The 18,373-nt window shown below is 36.6% G+C and overlaps 1 protein-coding gene across 5 annotated transcripts in view; it reads right to left on the bottom strand.

Moving 5' to 3' along the window:
* The window catches only part of LOC139151419 (sodium-independent sulfate anion transporter-like), a 117,528-nt gene that overhangs the window by 71,432 nt on the left and 27,723 nt on the right, over positions 1-18,373 (bottom strand). For 2 of the 5 annotated variants that reach the window (XR_011556419.1, XR_011556421.1), the window contains exons 8-15: positions 15,455-15,527; positions 15,084-15,134; positions 13,882-13,942; positions 12,143-12,339; positions 10,326-10,456; positions 7,658-7,825; positions 6,962-7,115; positions 4,739-6,612 (exon numbers count right to left, since the gene is read on the bottom strand). Coding sequence is in view for 2 of the 5 variants with exons in the window: in XM_070724209.1 (XP_070580310.1) it covers positions 6,470-6,612; positions 6,962-7,115; positions 7,658-7,825; positions 10,326-10,456; positions 12,143-12,339; positions 13,882-13,942; positions 15,084-15,134; positions 15,455-15,527 (978 nt within the window). In the remaining 3 variants the exon portion in view is untranslated. Of the gene's footprint in view, positions 1-2,817; positions 6,613-6,961; positions 7,116-7,657; positions 7,826-10,325; positions 10,457-12,142; positions 12,340-13,881; positions 13,943-15,083; positions 15,135-15,454; positions 15,528-18,373 lie in introns of those variants that run through there. The other 3 variants (XM_070724209.1, XM_070724210.1, XR_011556420.1) reach the window with 2 other exon arrangements.

The raw sequence follows: 18,373 nt of genomic DNA, 5'->3' as shown, positions 1-18,373 counted from the left end.
TGAAACTAACTTATACCCACGGGCCACGGCAAAAGTGGATTTTTATGTTTTTTGGGAAATAGAGGCGGCCTTGGAGGTTTGGATTTCAAGAACTTCAAGTTGACCAGCAATTTAATGGCCAATATGCCATGGTCCTTGAATTAGACAGCATGCTTACATCTCTTTGTCACTGTTGAGTTGTGAATCAACTGAGATATCTCACACATTTTACCATGACATACCAATGTACGTGCACTTGAACTTCAAGTTCAAGGTTGACAATTACTGGAAAGCACATTGTCAATATTTTGATTCAGAACACATTAGCCTTGGCATTCATCACAATCCTTTATAGCTAAAATTCTTCATTTCAGTTTCTTTCACTGACTGTAATTGCAAGTATGACCAATCAAGCTTCATCATCATGGTTTCTATGGTTACAAAGTACCAGTATATCAATGATGATAAATAGCCAATATTTCATTGTTCAAGTGATGCGCTACTGCACAATAAACCAATCTTAAAGTGTACTGAAATTCTGCAATCCAAAGTTCTGCAGCTTGAGTTCATTACGGTATTACCAATTGAGGAAATTATCTTTCAGAATCCAAAGAAACTAAATGATGAATGATACTGTTATAAAATCGATAAAGTATCTGAATACAACAAGCTTGGTTTCTACTGAGGAGGGGAACTCTGCCTTTACTTCAAGTCACAGCAATATGTCATTTGGAAGGTAAAAAACATTGGTAAAAGTTATGTACCGTGCGGACGGCAGAAAGAAATGGAAGCCATCACAGCAAGAGTGGCAAAATCAAGACGAATCTCTTGGAGTCTTACGTGTAGCTTTTACGCCTTAAATCTCTCATCGAAAAAAAAATTGGAAGGGTAGGGTAGTGTAAAAAATTCAGAATTATCCCCGCCGCGTGTTGCAATGAACCTTTGTATGTGTAACCTTCTCGTTTCATTGACTGTGTTTGAAATCCATGATCTGAATACTCTGTACTGTGATAGAAGCATTCAACCTTGTTTGTACAGCACCACCATTCGGTGTCCAACAATACTGAAGGTCGGTTGGGCCACAGTGTGGAGGCCCCCAGTAATCATGAGACAGGCGATTGAATTGGTGACTCGTCTCGTGACCGGCGCGGCGTTGTTGTCCTGTATCTTCATTTCAGCTCAAGGTAGCCTATAATTTTGTTTCGGGAAAACGTTTGATATGTCTGCGGTTATTGAATAGCTGCAGAAAGATTTACTTTCGTCGGAAACGAAAGTGGTAAGAAAAATTCACGAAACCTGTGCACTGTGAAATACACTTCGCCCCGTGCGCGCCGCGTAGTTTGTAAAAATCAGGTGACACAGCCAGCAGAAACTTCCGGCACTCACCGTGGCTTGTGGGAAACAGTCGTCTGCTTCTTCCTGCCGATGACGTCAGATGTTGTAACGCGCCCCTCGTGCTGCTCACAGGTTATCGTAAAGTTGCTTGGATAGTCGTTCCGAGGCGGGCGGCCGCGGCCGCAGGTCGCCGTTACGGCGACCTGCGGCCGCCCGCCTCGGAACGACTATCCAAGCAACTTTACGATAACTTGTGGTGCTGCTATGCGCAGCTAAAAATTTCCCATAGGCCACCACATAGCGTTGAGCTCAATTTTCCTATTTTAATTTAAAACATTTAGCGGCACGAATCCTCTTAACAGGGGTTAGGTCAATGCATGGTCAATGTTAGCTTGACTACTGATGAATTTTTTTGTGTGGGGCAAGTCCACGGAAATTTTGAGATAGCTATGAAAATAGCGCCCTCAGTGGTGTTTTTGACAAAATTCAGGCTTGATTGTTATGATACATGGGCTTTAGAACTCAATATATTACCACAGAATGCTTCAGCCATTATTCACAACAGTCTACATTTTGATTCAGGCAGAAAAATATCTGTACAAAAATACTTCATATTAAAGTTTCCATCAAACAAGCATCCATGCAGGGATTAAAACTTCAAGGTCTGGACTATTTTTCTTCCGAACTATCTTCGTCTTATGCCAGAACCTAGGCTCACCAGGGGGCCCAGCAACTCGGAGTATGAGATTAAAAAAGAAAAACTTTATTTGCAGAGGAGCTTGAAAAGTCAACTGTGTAAAAACTAGCTTTCCAGTTTTAATTTGTGCATTGACAAGCCTTGGTACGGGTAATACCCATCATAGCCATGTCTTGAACTTCCAACGTATTAAAATCCAGTCTTAATTTTGAACCTTGAATAAAGTCTAATATTTTATCAGCTTTCAAGACTTTGGAAACAAACTTATTTCAGAGATTACAAATATAAATGTTAAAGGTTGTATATGGATCTCAGGGAACAGCTAGGGGTACCAGTGTCTCTCATAGGAATTTTGTACACAACCTAATGTACAATGAAAACATGCAACATTTACAGGCAATCATGATCATGGGGTTTCCATATGTAAAGTAACTACCGTATGTATCTTGAAACCAAAAGTTCAAACTATTGCCGAAGCTTCCCTCATGAAAACTTCAAACTGTCCTCTTTCGTAATCAAGAATAAAAATTAGGAGTCACACTGTAAACAAATTTCCTACAATTTACCAATACTTAAATTTGGACTGAAACACCGCGGTGAAAACTGCAATTGCTTCTGCTAGTCTTGCACATGAGTTGATCTCTTCCTGAGGCGCACCCTACCTTATACAATAATAATCAACATAATTTGCATAATATACATACTCTTGTGCCATGTTCAAGCCTTAGATGACAAACTTGACAGTGACAGAAAATAGTGCAACTGTTTATCAACAGTTGAAGGACACACAGATTCGGCAAACCTCCTTCCGACTGATCACTGATAATATTTATTCATCAAAATCTTTTGAACAGAACAAAGAGACAAGTAAAACATATTTTTCAGCTTTTTTTTTAAAAAAAAAGATTTTTTAATCAATCTCACCCGATCAGAAGTTGAGCAAAGACTTACAGGCAGCTGGTAAAATACTTAATACTTTGAAACAAAGAATCAATTATTATTCTAAGAAAATTACATGAAATTGTTTTTCGGGATTCATTTTTCAAATAAATCATATTTCATCATGGCATTGATAGGTGTTATTCCAAAAGACAGTAATTCATTAACATTTATATTTCAAAAGTATTGTGTATGATAAGTAGTCTCTCTAAAATGAAACAAAAAATTCTTGTACTCCTCATCAGAAGGTGATAACCCCTTTGTTGATAAAAAACCAAAACAAGAAACCTTTTGGGATCTCTTCATGCATATTGAAATTTCAGTCGCATTTGCAAACTAATTGTGCAAACTTGAGCAAATATATAACTTGATTGAACGAAAATCTGATACCTTATATGCTATGTGCCTTTCTTTTATTTATGTGCAAATTAAAGGAAAATTCTAGCAGACTATATGTCATTGTTTACATGGCATTTCCACAGACTAAATTGGTGACAAGGTGATATGTAAATTATCCTGACTACAGAGAACCTGTTAATCTCTAAAAAAGTTTTCTCATATCATTTTTTTTCAGAAACACTTGGTCAAAGTTCAAGCCAGTCTTTTTTAACAGAATGAGCTTCAGGTCAAATGTACAAAAATATAGGTGAAGCTTAAATTTATATCAGAAACCATGGATAACTGATTTGTCACCAATGAACACAGAAATTGACCATAAATACACTTCTGTATGGCATTTGAAGTTCAAAGGTCAAGGTTCATTGGCAACCATTGTTCAGTTGTGAACTTTTAAACATATTTAAGAAACTTTTGAAACCAGAATGAGAAAGTTTAGAGGCTTGACTATTAACTCTTTCACCACAGTCATTGGAAACCCCAGAGTACTGTTTCCAACAGGTTAGATGGATATATACCCTGGGAAACCAGGGTGGAAGGGTTAAGAACCTCTTGACCTTATGCCCTTTGACCTCATGTTCACAAGTATAGGCATGAGTAAAATATATTGCACTGATGTAGTATATTAAATACTTTCTGAAATCGCATAAAGTTTGGTCAAAATGTCTATCAATTCATTGAGAAAAACTTAACTTTTTTATCATACATATTTAACCTTGATCTTTGAAATTCAAAAAACACTCAGCACCATAACACTGACAGAAAAAAACAAAGCCAGGAAATTCAGTTTGATGAAAAAAAAAGTGCAGAATATCTTGAAAATCAAATGCAATCTACGAACGTACAACCTACGACCATATTGATCAGAAAAAATCAGCCTTAAAATTCTTTGTGGATATACATGTAAATAAGCAATGTACATACAGTCATGGTTTTTTCACAAGTTCTATCATATTCATAATGTAACATTCAGTAACTTCAGAAAAAAAAGTATTCATGGATCAGATAGAAATATTCTTGAAAAAATACTTCTGTTAACATGATTTCAACTGTATTAATACCCTGAGTAAACACTGGCATTAGAAGATTTGCCAATCACTGAATATCATCCTTTTTCACAGACTTACTCTTTGAAGTTCAACCATGAACTATAAAGGTGACATTTGTATTACTTGCAATCATCACATTACTGAGTCCTAGGAGAAACCCACAAACTGTTCTAAAAACTTGATGGAATTCTTCAGTGTGTTGAAATTTAACTGTGTTTGTTTTTTGTAGTCTTCAAATTCATTCTCTGCTATACCCTGAGGCATCTGTGGCCAGATCACATGACTTGACCTATTGAACCCTGACCCCCTCATGACCTATGACACCAAGCTGGGATTCAAAGGCCTAATAATTAATAATAACAGCTATAATGAACGACAAATACTCAACCTAAACTGTTTCGCAAGTTGAAATAATATTGGACAAATAGAGTACATCAGTACATTAAAAAGTGTGTGTACCTTGTGAGAGATATGGAAAAAGCTCAGGTCAAATTTTGCCTACAATCAGAAAGAGCCCTTATCAGACAGATTATCTTCAAGCTTCTGGTTTTCTTTCAACATCATTCATTCATTCTGAATATGTTTGCTCATTATTCAAGACACAAAGATGACTGCAACACTAAGAAAGCAACATCTAAAACCTAAAAATAAACACAACATGTCAAACAAAGTAAGGCACAGCAATAGGTGTCTTGCTGAAGACAATGGTCCCTTCCTACCGTGGTGCAGGGACTGTTCTGATTTGAAGATCAGACTGAACTGATACCACAGTGTTCAGTATTGCTTGGGATGATAGAATATTCCATTACCTACTAAGGAGATTCACAAGACAAAATAATGACGATGATGTTTTTCAGGTAACCACTTCTTACATTAACCCTCTCGATTTACAGAACTGTCTGATGTAATTTACCCTGGCTCTGAATTCATATATTGCATGCGAGACCGATGTTGTTATTTAAACTACTTTTAGACCCTCTTGAGAATCAGGACTCTATTAAAAAGTGTCCAAACACTTAGAAATTGTCCTATAAAGTATCCCAAATAGCCAAAATTCAACCCCCTAAAAATTACAATGTAATATTTGAAGCAAGAAAGGATATTTCTAAGGTAAGAAAATGAAAGACTTTGATATCAAAAAGTTACCCTCATTTGATGAATACAATTGACAAAAGTGTTCCTAGAAAATTGAGGAGAGACCCTTTGAAATGTTTGCTAAAATCAACAAAAGAGCTTGGAAGTCTTGAAATCTTTGAGAGTGTCTTGAGGATTTGCTGTTTCCAGCAGAAACTGAAGGTAAGCTGTGTATATAAGACAAAATATGGAGCCCCATTTCTTTACAGCTGAGAAAATACCATGTGCAAAACAGGTTCTATGCAAAAATGCTGTGTAATATTATACAGAGCCCTCTATGTGGGGTTGTGAAAGGTGTACAGCTGAAAAAATACCACATGCCAAACAGGTTTTACGTAGAAATACTGATGTGAAGTACAGCTGTTTCAACCTGTGCAACCTTCACCCATTCACCTTTACCTTAACCATATAACCTTTCACCTTTACCCTATAACCTTTCACCACCAAATTTGGTACATCCCTATTGCCCATTTGGGCAAGGTTGGACATATCCACACAGAAAAGGCATGAAAGGGGTTATAAAGATGTTCCCTATGCTCTTCTTTAGAAATGTGATATTTTTCTTGCTATGTCATGGGTGAGTAATAATAAAATGGACAGAGCACACAAACTCTTTCTAATTTCTAAAAACGTCATGGAAAAAACAAGTATTTTGGAAAGAAATTCTAAAAAATGGTTGAAGACGGCAGATGCAAGGAATGCTGTTTGCTATTATTGTAAATATACTTGTATGAAGTCTAGTAGGAGGCTTATTCACTCAAACTCCAAGTAATCGTTCAAAGAATACAACTTGACGTAAACATGGCCTCAGATAATTTGAGTTACAAACTCAAAATCTCCTACATGTCCAAGTTCAAGTGCAGCATCCATCATTTTTTTTTTTGAGACTGAGAGAGAAAGTCACCAAAAGATGAGGTGTTTCTGTTTCACATCACTGAGTCTAGACATTGGCATCATCAATGGATTTAGCTTGCCCGTTGTCTATTGAAGCTTCAAGATCCTCTTTTGATTTGTGGTTTGGCTCATCCTTCATTGGAGTCAGTAACATGTGGGTGGCGTCCGTGTCTGGTGAGTCAATCGAATCTAAAATCAGAAAAATTTTAATGTTAAACGTTGAGAAATAATGTGTTCAGCTATCATGTTTTTCATAGAGAACTTTGATTTTCATACAGAACTTTGATCAACTCAATCTAAAGCTAGGTAATGCAATTATATATTCGGAACTGCTTTTGCACATGTCAAAACATTTTACAGTCAGTCTTTTCAAGTATAACTACATAGCGGCATACATACTTGCAATTACAGTCAGTCTTTGTCAAGACGTTTGGGAAAGGTGTAAAAAAACTCTATGATGTCTGTGGAAAACACCAATGTCTGAATGGGGCATATTCTGGTATGTATGACAAATTTTGAAAGAAACCTGGTAACATACCCGTAACAACTTTAATTCCTTCATCCACAGTATCACAGTGCTGGAAGTGAGGTATGTTTGCCTTTACAATTATGTCCAGAAGATTCTGTCGAGCTCCACATAAGACAAATTTGACATTGTTGCGATTGAATTCTGCACACACTTCTACTATGGCCTGTTGGGAAAAGATAAAACAGATATGAGTTGGTGGAGATACTATGCAGAGAGCTGCTGATTGAAATACTGCATTTATGTTGGAGGTTTAATATACTGAATGGGTAACACAGGTTTTGAACTCATGAAACCATTGTTTTGTTTCATGAAAGTGAAAAAGCAGGAAAAAGTTGTTTAGAAATAATAAGAGGTTTACAACAATTAGAATTGAATCACAGGGAAAATTAGTTTCGCATTCTAATTTTGATAAAAAGAATGGAATCCCTTAGCATCTTTTATGACAGTTCTCAAAAGTAATTTCTCCTGCACAAGACTGGTGAAATTATGACCAGGTGAGACAAAATGAAAATGCAAATAGGGTTGACAATAAATTTCATTACAGTTCACAGTTGGCTGACCAGAACACCTGATTTTGCACCAAAGAAACATATTTGTCAAGGTTCAAACTAGTCGAATCAGAAATCGATTTCTCTATCAATATAGGAGACGTTATTAAACGTACAGATATCAAACTATGTGAACTCAGCAGTGAACAGTGTTTACCTGTATTGAACTGTAATCTATATGTGTTATTCTGGTACAATCTACCACACAGGGTTTTGGGATTTCACCGCTCAAGCATTCTTCCTGGATAGTCTCTGTGATATGATCAACAGCTGGGTAATGAATACCATAGTCTATCTGAACCACTGTCACTTCTTTTTGGGAAATCTGATGAAAAAAAAAGAAAGATGGTGAAAAGTTGCCTGTTTTCACAAAAGTTTAATGCGTATTTCTACTGCTTAATTACAAGTTTTGCTGGGCAAATGGTAAAATGTTTACTACTTTCCGTGCATTTCTACTTATTTTTTCAAATTTCCTATGATTCACAGAGATATAGTGGATTTCCAGATATGACTGCAGTAGGCTTTTTTGACTAAAATGATGGAAATCCTACAGAAAGTGTCATTCATTTTCTGCAATCTAATGATAACACACAGTAACTGATACAACCATTTTCAGTAATAGAGCGCGAAGCCACTGCAGTGAACTGCATAAAACTGCTCACACTAATTAGTTTCAGCTGTAGCCAGCTGACAAAGTCGACAACATTGTATGTCCCATGCAGACAGTTTGTCTGGGGAAGTTGAGATAAAACATAGGGCCAAAGTCCCTGAAGCTACTATAGACATGAATACAAAATTAAGTATATCCTGACTGTATGAAATTATCTCACTAAGGTCATCCTAGGGACATGTAAACCAAATATTAAAGCTGTCTGACCAGCGGTTTTGAAAAAACAAGCGACTCAACAGTTGACAGAGCTCTGCTGTATTATGTAGAGAATAACCTTTTGTGACACATGTATTGATGAAGAAGGTGGATATCTTTGATAGCTCATTTCAGGATGGCCTGACCAAAAATGGAAAAAAATTCTGTAAAAATACAGATTTGCATATTTCATCAGACTATATTAGTCTATAATAGCAAATAAACGAGAGTTAATTACATTCTAAATTAAAGTAAACAAGACTTGCTTCAATCAAGATTTACGTCTAAAAAAACAGCATATCTGTCAGGTTATAAAGAATCTTGAGCTGAGTATCTTTTAATATCAGTATTTTCATCCTATTAACCAAGCACATTTTAACTTTCAAATTAACATTGTAAGTAAGTTCTGTTGAATAAGTTGAGACTGTACGTACTCAGAGAAAGCACACTGAACAGACAAATGTTTGAAACTTAAGAAGTTCAAGATCATCAAAAGCATTATAAGGAATCATGTTACACTTTCAATGCACTGTTAACACAGATTGCATAATTGCTATAAATAGCACATGAGGAATCTTACAGCCCAGCTTTACCATAAAAACCCTATCACTTTGACCACTCTTTTAATTGACCACTCTATTTTTTTCCTCAAAAGGTAATCTTACTTTATCCTTACCAAGTCAACCATAAATGGAAATTAGAACTTTCTCTATCTCTATTTATTTGACCACCCTATCATGGCAAACTATTATGAACAATTTCTTTTGGATAACATAAATGGTGGTTCAGAATATATCAAAGTTGGGATTCAGGAAAGTTGCCTTTACATGTTTTAATCCTCAATACACTATGAACTGTCAAAAAAAAGTTGTACTTTCTGATAATTCCACACTAAAATTATTTTGGCTTTGATGATTTCCTAATTAATTCCATTATTTAAAATCATATTAATTATTTTTTTCTGGGTGAATTGATAGGGTTTATACAGTACAAGAATTACATACAATGTAAGTCAAACTTTGACCAAAAATGACAAAAAAATTCCTTAAAAATACACATTTGCATATTTCATCACAATTTGAACAAATCTAAGTTGGGTTATCCCTAGGGACCTGTATACCAAATAACAAAGCTGTCTGACCAGCGGTTATGAAGAAGAAGATTTTTTACCAAAAACACCTTTTTTGGCATTAATTTGCCCATTTTCAACAATATCAAAAAATCAAAAAAATTATTTTCTCAAAATCATATTTTCATCTACACAACAAATATAAAATCAGTAAGTACTGTGGTTCTCAAGATATTTGAGTGGACAGACGCCTCACAAACGGACATACATACATACATACATACATACATACATACATACATACATACATACAGACTGACGACGGACACCGGACGGATACCCATCCCAATAGCTTCTATAGACTATAGTCTATAGGGACTAAAAAAATTGTACATGGACCAGTGCATGGTAATGTTACATTGTATCTTAATCTTGAACACAGGGTGCCAATCGTAAACTCTCATTTACAACTCGAGCCTCAGACAGAGCTAGTTTTGCCTTTGTACAAGCAGACTTTTTGGTCTTTATCAAGTAGCCTTGTTCAACACCAAAGTGGCCACGGCTACAGCAGAAACTAATTAGTGTAAGCAGTTTTATTGCAGTTCACTGCAGTGGCTTCGCGCTCTATTACTGCAAATGGTTGTATTTGTAATTGAACTTGCTCACCAATAGGGTGGGGGTGTAGATGGGCTAAATTTGACAATGGAAACAAAGGCTGCAGTTCAAAGCTGAAAGCATGACTACTTGAGGCACCACAAGGCAGGCCACCTCCTAAACAGGGCTATTGGCTTGAGCAGCTTGAGTGAATGTAGTGATAAATGAGAAAATTTACTTTGCCTGTAAAATGACAAGCTTGCTGGATGCTGTCTCAGCTATAATGGCAGGGCTTACCTCTATTTCAGGTTTGGCTTGAGTGTACAGAAGCATGCAGAGATCAATAGCAATGCCAATGATGATACCGATTTCAACTCCTTGCCACAGTGAACCCAAAAATGTACCGAACCATGGCAACAAGTCCAATTCTGAAAAGTGTCACAACATCACATTTAAAGTTATACACGAAGGTAGCATTAAATGAAAACCACCTTCCTTTTGACACACTTTAACAATGCACAAATCACAACACTGTTTCACAGATCATGACGATCTGACTTATACAGTGTGAAGATGGTATACATATATACCGCTAACTATATCTAATTTTAAATCGATTGCCAGCCACAGAATAGATCAAAGGAAAGTAAAATGCTGTATTTTGTGAACAACAATTGCCCTATATTTCAAACATGTTGAGGAAGGTGTAAAAGAAAGTTTTAGGTGTGCTATATTTCATCAATGAAATACTTTTATAATCGTAATCTTAACATAGAGCATTGCAATTAACTGCCTCTCTTAATGATCTATAGAGGGCGCACTTTAGTTACCTCATTTTAAATGGTATGTAGCATCAATGTCGCTTGACACACACTTGATTTGATGTGGCAGGCCAGAGTGAGTATACTTAACTATGTTTACTCCTTGGAACATGCATACCAAGTTTCAAAGCAACCGGACTAGCGATTTCAGAGAAAATGATTTCTTGACCAAAAATGGGAAAAATTGCCCCAAAAATACAAATATGAAAAAAATTCACCCACAATTTGAAGATACTCGATCAACTAAGGTTGCCTCTAGGTTGCCTCTCTTAATGATCTATAGAGGGCGCACTTTAGTTACCTCATTTTAAATGGTATGTAGCATCAATGTCGCTTGACACACACTTGATTTGATGTGGCAGGCCAGAGTGAGTATACTTAACTATGTTTACTCCTTGGAACATGCATACCAAGTTTCAAAGCAACCGGACTAGCGATTTCAGAGAAAATGATTTCTTGACCAAAAATGGGAAAAATTGCCCCAAAAATACAAATATGAAAAAAATTCACCCACAATTTGAAGATACTCGATCAACTAAGGTTGCCTCTAGGAGCATTAAGTCATATTAAGGAATTAAGGAATATTACGTCAGAGAAAATGATTTTTTGACCAAAAATGTAAAAAAATTGCCCTAAATATAATATGAAAATTTCACCACAATTTGAACAAATCTGACAGACACTAACCCTGAGATCATGCATACCAAGATTCAAGGCAATGGGACGAGCACTTACAGAGAAGATTTTTTGACCAAAATGGGGGAAAATATACAACTATCACAATTTCACCATAATTTTCACAAATCTCCAAAAGGTCACCATAAACAACCTGCATACCAAGTTTCAACCAAATCTAGCCTGTGGTTACAGAGTTTTAGCAATTTGCTGGATTTTCTCCTTTTTTTACCTCATTTGTTTATTTTTGACACTGACATGTTCATTTGAACAGGTTCACATCACCCCTGACTGCACCTGTACAACAAATACTAAGATGGTAGGTGCTGCAGTTTTTCAGTTTTTGATGTGGACGGACATACATTCGCACATACTAACATACATACATGCAGACAGACGCCGCTTTTTGGAATATATACATACAGTATACCAAATGTGAGCTAAAAATTGGTTAAAATAATAAAGTTGTTTTCTTGCATTTTGGAAATAATATTCGCATCTATATGATTTAGGGTCAACATCCTGTACAAAAATACAATCGATGAAACAACAGTCTTTGAAAAGCAGAACATTGCTCAAAATAAATCTGATCAACAAATCTCTGTATGTGTAACTCACTTTTCACCCTCCACAATTTTTTGATAGTCTTGTGATCGAACATGGCGATGACAGCACAGATGATGACGGCTGCAAGAGCTGATTTTGGAATGAAGAAGAAGAGTGGTGTCAAAACGGCCAGGGAAATAATCACCAACAACCCTGTAAACACTCCTCCCATTGGTGTCATAACGCCACTCTGAGAATTCACTGCCGTTCTGTTGAGAGAAAAAAGGATGATAGAAAATAATACTTTAAACATACCCAAGTTACCCCTAGCACAAAGTCAGTGGGTTTAAGTATTTGCCATCACATATTTAAAATTCTAATATTTTTCTAGAAATGCTCTTGTTTGTTTTTCAAACTGGAGATTTAATGTTTCCTGTTCCTCTAAGAAGCATATAAAGTAGCTCAGAAGTCCAACTTTCACATTGACTGTTTCTACAACCATATTGCTTTTATTGGTGACGTACAATGAAATTTAACCCCAAATTAAAATCCATATTCACAACACGTTATCACATTGATCCAACACTGTGTCTTTATAAATCATGCGTGGCAGTCAAATGTGGGTCAGGACATTGCAGAAGAGCATTTGACCTGTTCACCCCTAACAGCATGTAAACAGGTCCATACTCACCACTGATAACAATGACTTTGAGTCAAACCATGGTGGTGAGAGGGTCAAAAGGGGAAACTTTCAATCCAAGGGACGGGACCTTGCAAAAATTGTTTATTGTTTACCTTACATATTATCATTGGTGTTTGTTTATGTAGATGCAATGTTTTTTCTAGATTAAATAATAGATTTTGACTTGATATCTTGCATATGCGAACAGAATCAAATTTTACAGTTTCCTTCATTAGATTTTGTTTCCACATGAATTATAACCTCAGAATTAATATGCTATTTGAAAATGTGTAATTTATGGCATTGTGTGAAGTATAAAACTGCAATTCAGTCGGGACAACTTCCTACATGTTGTTAGAGCATGTTTTAAAATAAAAACAACATATCTGTTAGTGATATAAACTTCCACATGAACAAAATACTTGATATTCAAGAGAGCCTGAGTTCTAGTGAATAGAGTTCAAATTCTACAACAGATTTCAGACATGGTTGCTGTACAACTTGATCAAATTTACTCTATCAAAAATACTGAAACCAATCAAGACAAGCTGTTTCCTCCATCACCTGCTGTTGTGATTAACAATATGATATGAGTGACTTGTCTAAAAATACTGAATTATGTTATCATCTGTTATTTTGGCATTTTGTGTAAATGCATAGAATAGCGATATGATTCTAAACGATTCAATTGAATTACTTTTGCTGTGATAAACCTTGATTTTTGGTTTACTGAATTTTCTCTCAAGCTAGGGGGAAGTTATCCCAGTCTGAGTACTTCTCTTAATGACCCTGTATTAATGGTAACCAGAGAACCCTCTCTGTGGGTTGACACTTGATACTTTTCAATAAACTTTTATCAGGGTTTTGGAACATTCTCTGTCCCAGTACAGACCAAGGTTACTGCATACAGATCAAAGATATCTACGCTAAAGAAATAAATAGAAATGTCAAGCTATATTGGGTTCTTCTATGATTTGGCTATCCTTCTTCTATTTAACAATCATGAAGGTACATGCTCAGTGTTCGTCAAATTTAAACTAGCATGGTTTATTTCTAACTGTCGTAAGCACAATGCCAGCCATTAGAAGTACTATTGTCCATGAAAATAGAGAATTGAAAATTTCAATACCTTGAGAAACTACCGGTGACTGGATACGCTGAGACAAAGGAACTCATAATGTTGGCAGTACCTGCAATAATATAACGGGGAAATGATTATTGTAAATGGTTGTCAAAGTTTTCAAAATGCACCTTTCAAAGCATCATTTGGAGGGTAACTATTTCTATTGTTGCACTGTACTATATATATCATGTATCTTTATGTACAGATTTACGGCATTTGAAAAATTAATAATTCTAAAATGGGAGATTACATCGGTACACCAGTTTCAGCTGATGTTTTGTTGTATCGTTGATTTTCTCTTGTGGACATGATTTTCCGAGCTAATTTTACTTCAAATTTAGGACGAGGGACTATATGAGTTCGGCCATATCTATCTCCCTGGTCCTTGTCATGTCTTTTTCTCTCATTTTAGTTCTCTTTTACCATTTTTCTTGACTTTGCCTTGTAATTTTTTCCCCCTTAGAATAATGAAGGAAATATAATTACAAACACAAAAATGTACAAAATTTCAAGATTTTTGCATCTTATACGGAGATACATGAGACTGACTTGGCAGTATAAAGAGAATAATTTAAGACAAATGTTAAGCTATCATTATTTAACATACCACCACAGTATACAATGTGCAAGAACAGATATCTCTCTGCAAATTCAGTGACAACACATCATAGGCGTACTCTAACACCAGTACAGGTACACACATGGATCCTCAATCATAAGAGAACAATATGTAAAACATGCATTCCAGTAACTGTAACTTTTGATGACTTTTTCACTATTTTTGTTCTTTATATCCACAGCAAGTTCTTGCTCTACTACCAAAAGCATGTTGAAATACCCACTACTCAAGTTGTAAACACTGCATCTCATCGCGTAAAATGCACAGTCACTGTTTACATTTGAATTCTAGTAGCAACCAGAATTCACTTAATTGTCAACAATAAACAACTCACAGACTGAGTTGACCAGTTAAATACTATGTCTCACCATGCTTTAGGCAGTAGAACAAGAAACTGTAGTTGGCATTTGAGACAAAGACAGTGAACAAAATTACCATGAGTTACAGCTGCTGGCCCTTTGAAATGGCAGTTGTAAAACACAGGAGGAGGAAAAACATATTTTACATTTTCATATTCACAAATTACTGCCTTTGTACAAGCACATCTTGGATGAATATGGATGATGACAATAAAATGTCTATTGCGTACCTAACGCTATCAGTTCCTGGTTCGGCCAAACCCTGTACTTGTTTTTTCGACCTGTATGGTAGAAAAAGATTACATTTCAGTCATTTTTCCCCCTGTCACTACAATTGGTTCATTTGTTTGGCAGACAATGACTGGCCATACTACTTATTTCCCTGTCACCAAGTGTCTCATCTTTGAAGGGAGTTATATCTGTGAAATTATTCTCTTTCATGGCTGCCTACTGATCAGAAGTAGACACCTGTTTCAAACATTTTTGAACACATTTTTAGCTGTAAAACTCTAATGGTATTTCAGCCAGAGAACAGGATGAAAACTTTAAATTTGGTGAAAGATTTCACCATGTACCATTTTTTCATTTTTTTGAAACTTACCAAATCCTTTGGCGATAGCAACACTCTCCAAGAAGCCAATCAGTGGAATAATGGCAAGGCCGACATTTAAATCCTGAAAATACAAACGGAAATTTAAAGTGTAGTATGTTTAATGTGGTGACACTATCTGTGAAAACAAACAATGCTAAATTTTGATTTGTGAGTTTTCAAAAGAGATTGAAAATACATTAACTAAATACTAATATTCGACACGTGTCCATTACTTTACTTAAAATATTGAGAAAACAAAAATCAGCAGAGTGTATGCTTTGACAAAACTTTTTGAAGTTAAAACATGGTATACAGGGATATCTATTTAAGAATTAAATATGTAATGACAATTTTCACGTTATTTTAGTAACTTTATCCTGACACTTTGAGACAATACATTTGAAAAACAGTCCTACATCAATGCAAATAATGTGATCACATTTCCATATGTCCTTGTGTTCTCTACTCATTTGCATAAATTGTACCAAACAAAAAATCAGAGACAAGTGTGCAGATTAAACCATGCTGTGGTTTATTGATCATGCATATAGCATGTCACACACATGACATTGTGTCTGATGAAATCACGGCTGGAGGCCAGGCCACATTGTATGCAAATCTGTACATAGCAGGTGATCAACCAGGCAGCTGTTGTAATGATATAGTTTCTGAAATTTCCCTTCCACAATTCCATTCCAAACACCAAGTGTAGAAGCTTTAAAGGCCAGGGACTTGATACCCGGGATCAAGTTAATCCCGTTCACCTTTGACATTCACGGGCGGGATCAAATGTTTATGTCTGTGTTAATTACGGTAACGATTAGTGTGCACAGGAGATTGTAAACAGGCCAATGTGTTGACATGCAAACAACAAATTATACGTAACAGAATATAACGGCGAGACCAGTACACTGAGCAGACTGAGAAACATTTCCTGAAGCGGCCCGCGATGCTTGTAGCAATAACAGAGGTACTTCAACAGTAACGACAAAGGTACACGACGCCGCTGCAACTGACGGCTTTATTACGTTCCGAATTAGGCCTACCCTGGGCCCGGGCGCGGGCTGCAACTGTACAATCGCTGCAGCTAAACGATAGCGTAGACGTCGTGCCATTGCCAAGATACTCTGCTATTACCGATCGTTTCGTCTACAGAACTACTAAAAGCCCTCTCACTAAAAAAAATAATTACGGTTTGAAATCGTTGAATTAATCTGAAATTACACCCGGGTGCATTAATCTATAAAAGATTATTAACAGAAATAATAAAATGTAACATCACCGATCATAAGAAACGTGGTGTTGAAGAACATATTTCTTTGAAGAGAAGACTGTAGCGACTATTTTCTGTAAGTATAATATGACTTTAGCAAACTTGCGAATCAAGCATCTGAAGAGTATCTTCAACACTTTTGGTTTTGTTCTACTCTTGTTATAAAATAAGTCAAATTTCGGGAAAGTATCTGTACATTTTCGATATCTGTGCAGCGCAAATGTGTAAACCGACACAGCATCCATCCATCCTATAGACCATGATCAGTTCGCGAGTGCATAAACCACTTCTCTCTCTCTCTCTCTCTCTCTCTCTCTCTCTCTCTCTCTCTCTCTCCTCTCTCTCTCTCTCTCTCTCTCCTCTCTGCATAAACCACTTCTCTCTCCTCTCTCTCTCTCTCTCTCTCCTCTCTCCTCTCTCCCTCTCCTCTCTCTCCTCTCTCTCTCTCTCTCTCCTCTCTCTCTCTCTCTCTCTCTCTCTCTCTCTCCTCTCTCTCCTCTCCTCCTCTCTCTCTCTCTCCGCTAAACCACTTCTCTCTCTCTCTCTCTCCTCTCTCTCTCTCTCTCTCTCTCTCTCTCTCTCTCTCAACCTCTCTCTCTCTCTCTCTCTCTCTCTCTCTCCTCTCTCTCTCTCTCTCTCTCTCTCTCTCTCTCTCTCTCTCTCTCTCGTCTAGCCTTTGATGTTTTATTTTGCCGACATTTATTAACGCTTCAAGATCACCGCTCAATGTTAATGTCGATTTCGATTTACGAAGTTTACTGGATAAACTTCGGAACTGGAGACATGTCACGACATGGAGCTAGTTATCACCATCGAAAGTCTGTAAACGTTTCTGCTCCCGAATGGACGTATTTAAATGCACAGGTGACTTCGTGCGTAAAATATTGAATTGCAATATGAATTTCACAGTTGAGAAAGTCTATGACTTTCAAACTAGACGTACAAACAACAATAAACATGGCGGATCAATGATATCGACGCATATTTTCCTCGCGACCGCTGGTGAGAGCGACTCGCAGAAATTTTCCAACCTGGCAAGTATGCTGGGTATGTACATGTAAACTAATAACAAAAGTTTAGCATTTTCTGTAAATCGATAAGCCTTTCGAACACGAAAGATTCGGATATCTGAACCTCGACAGTAACTACGCAGCTCGAAAGTTATCCTACTACAGGACAGGAACATTGGTCAAAGCCGGATTTCGCATGGTAGCTATGGAAACACGCTGTTCATTCTTAGAAAGCATGCAATGTACTGCGTACTGCTGATAACTCCCATGATCCGTGAACTGTTGCGGTCCCTACACACCGTCAGTTGCCTAACATTCACAGGATTCAATCACGTGTGTCTTCAAATTTTGATACATGAATTCTACCAATCATCAACCACGAAACACATAAAAACAATGGTCTTGGGTACGGGTTCAAGGACGTTCACGAAGAGACACCATCATTGTCGCAGAATTGTTTTGACTAGTTTTAGGAGAATATGGGCGATCTGTGTCGGTCGCACATCAAACCGACAAGTGTACGCTTTTAATAGATAAAAATATGATGTCCGAATTTTTTTTATTCAACTATATACAGAGTCATCGCCTTTGTTATCGCCTAAACATCCCGGGTTTTTTTTTCGGAGAGACTGCAACATGAATATC

Source organism: Ptychodera flava, chromosome 15 (assembly GCF_041260155.1).
Source record: "Ptychodera flava strain L36383 chromosome 15, AS_Pfla_20210202, whole genome shotgun sequence".
Classification (NCBI taxonomy): Eukaryota; Metazoa; Hemichordata; class Enteropneusta; family Ptychoderidae; genus Ptychodera; species Ptychodera flava.
This window is presented reverse-complemented; position numbering and strand designations above follow the sequence as displayed.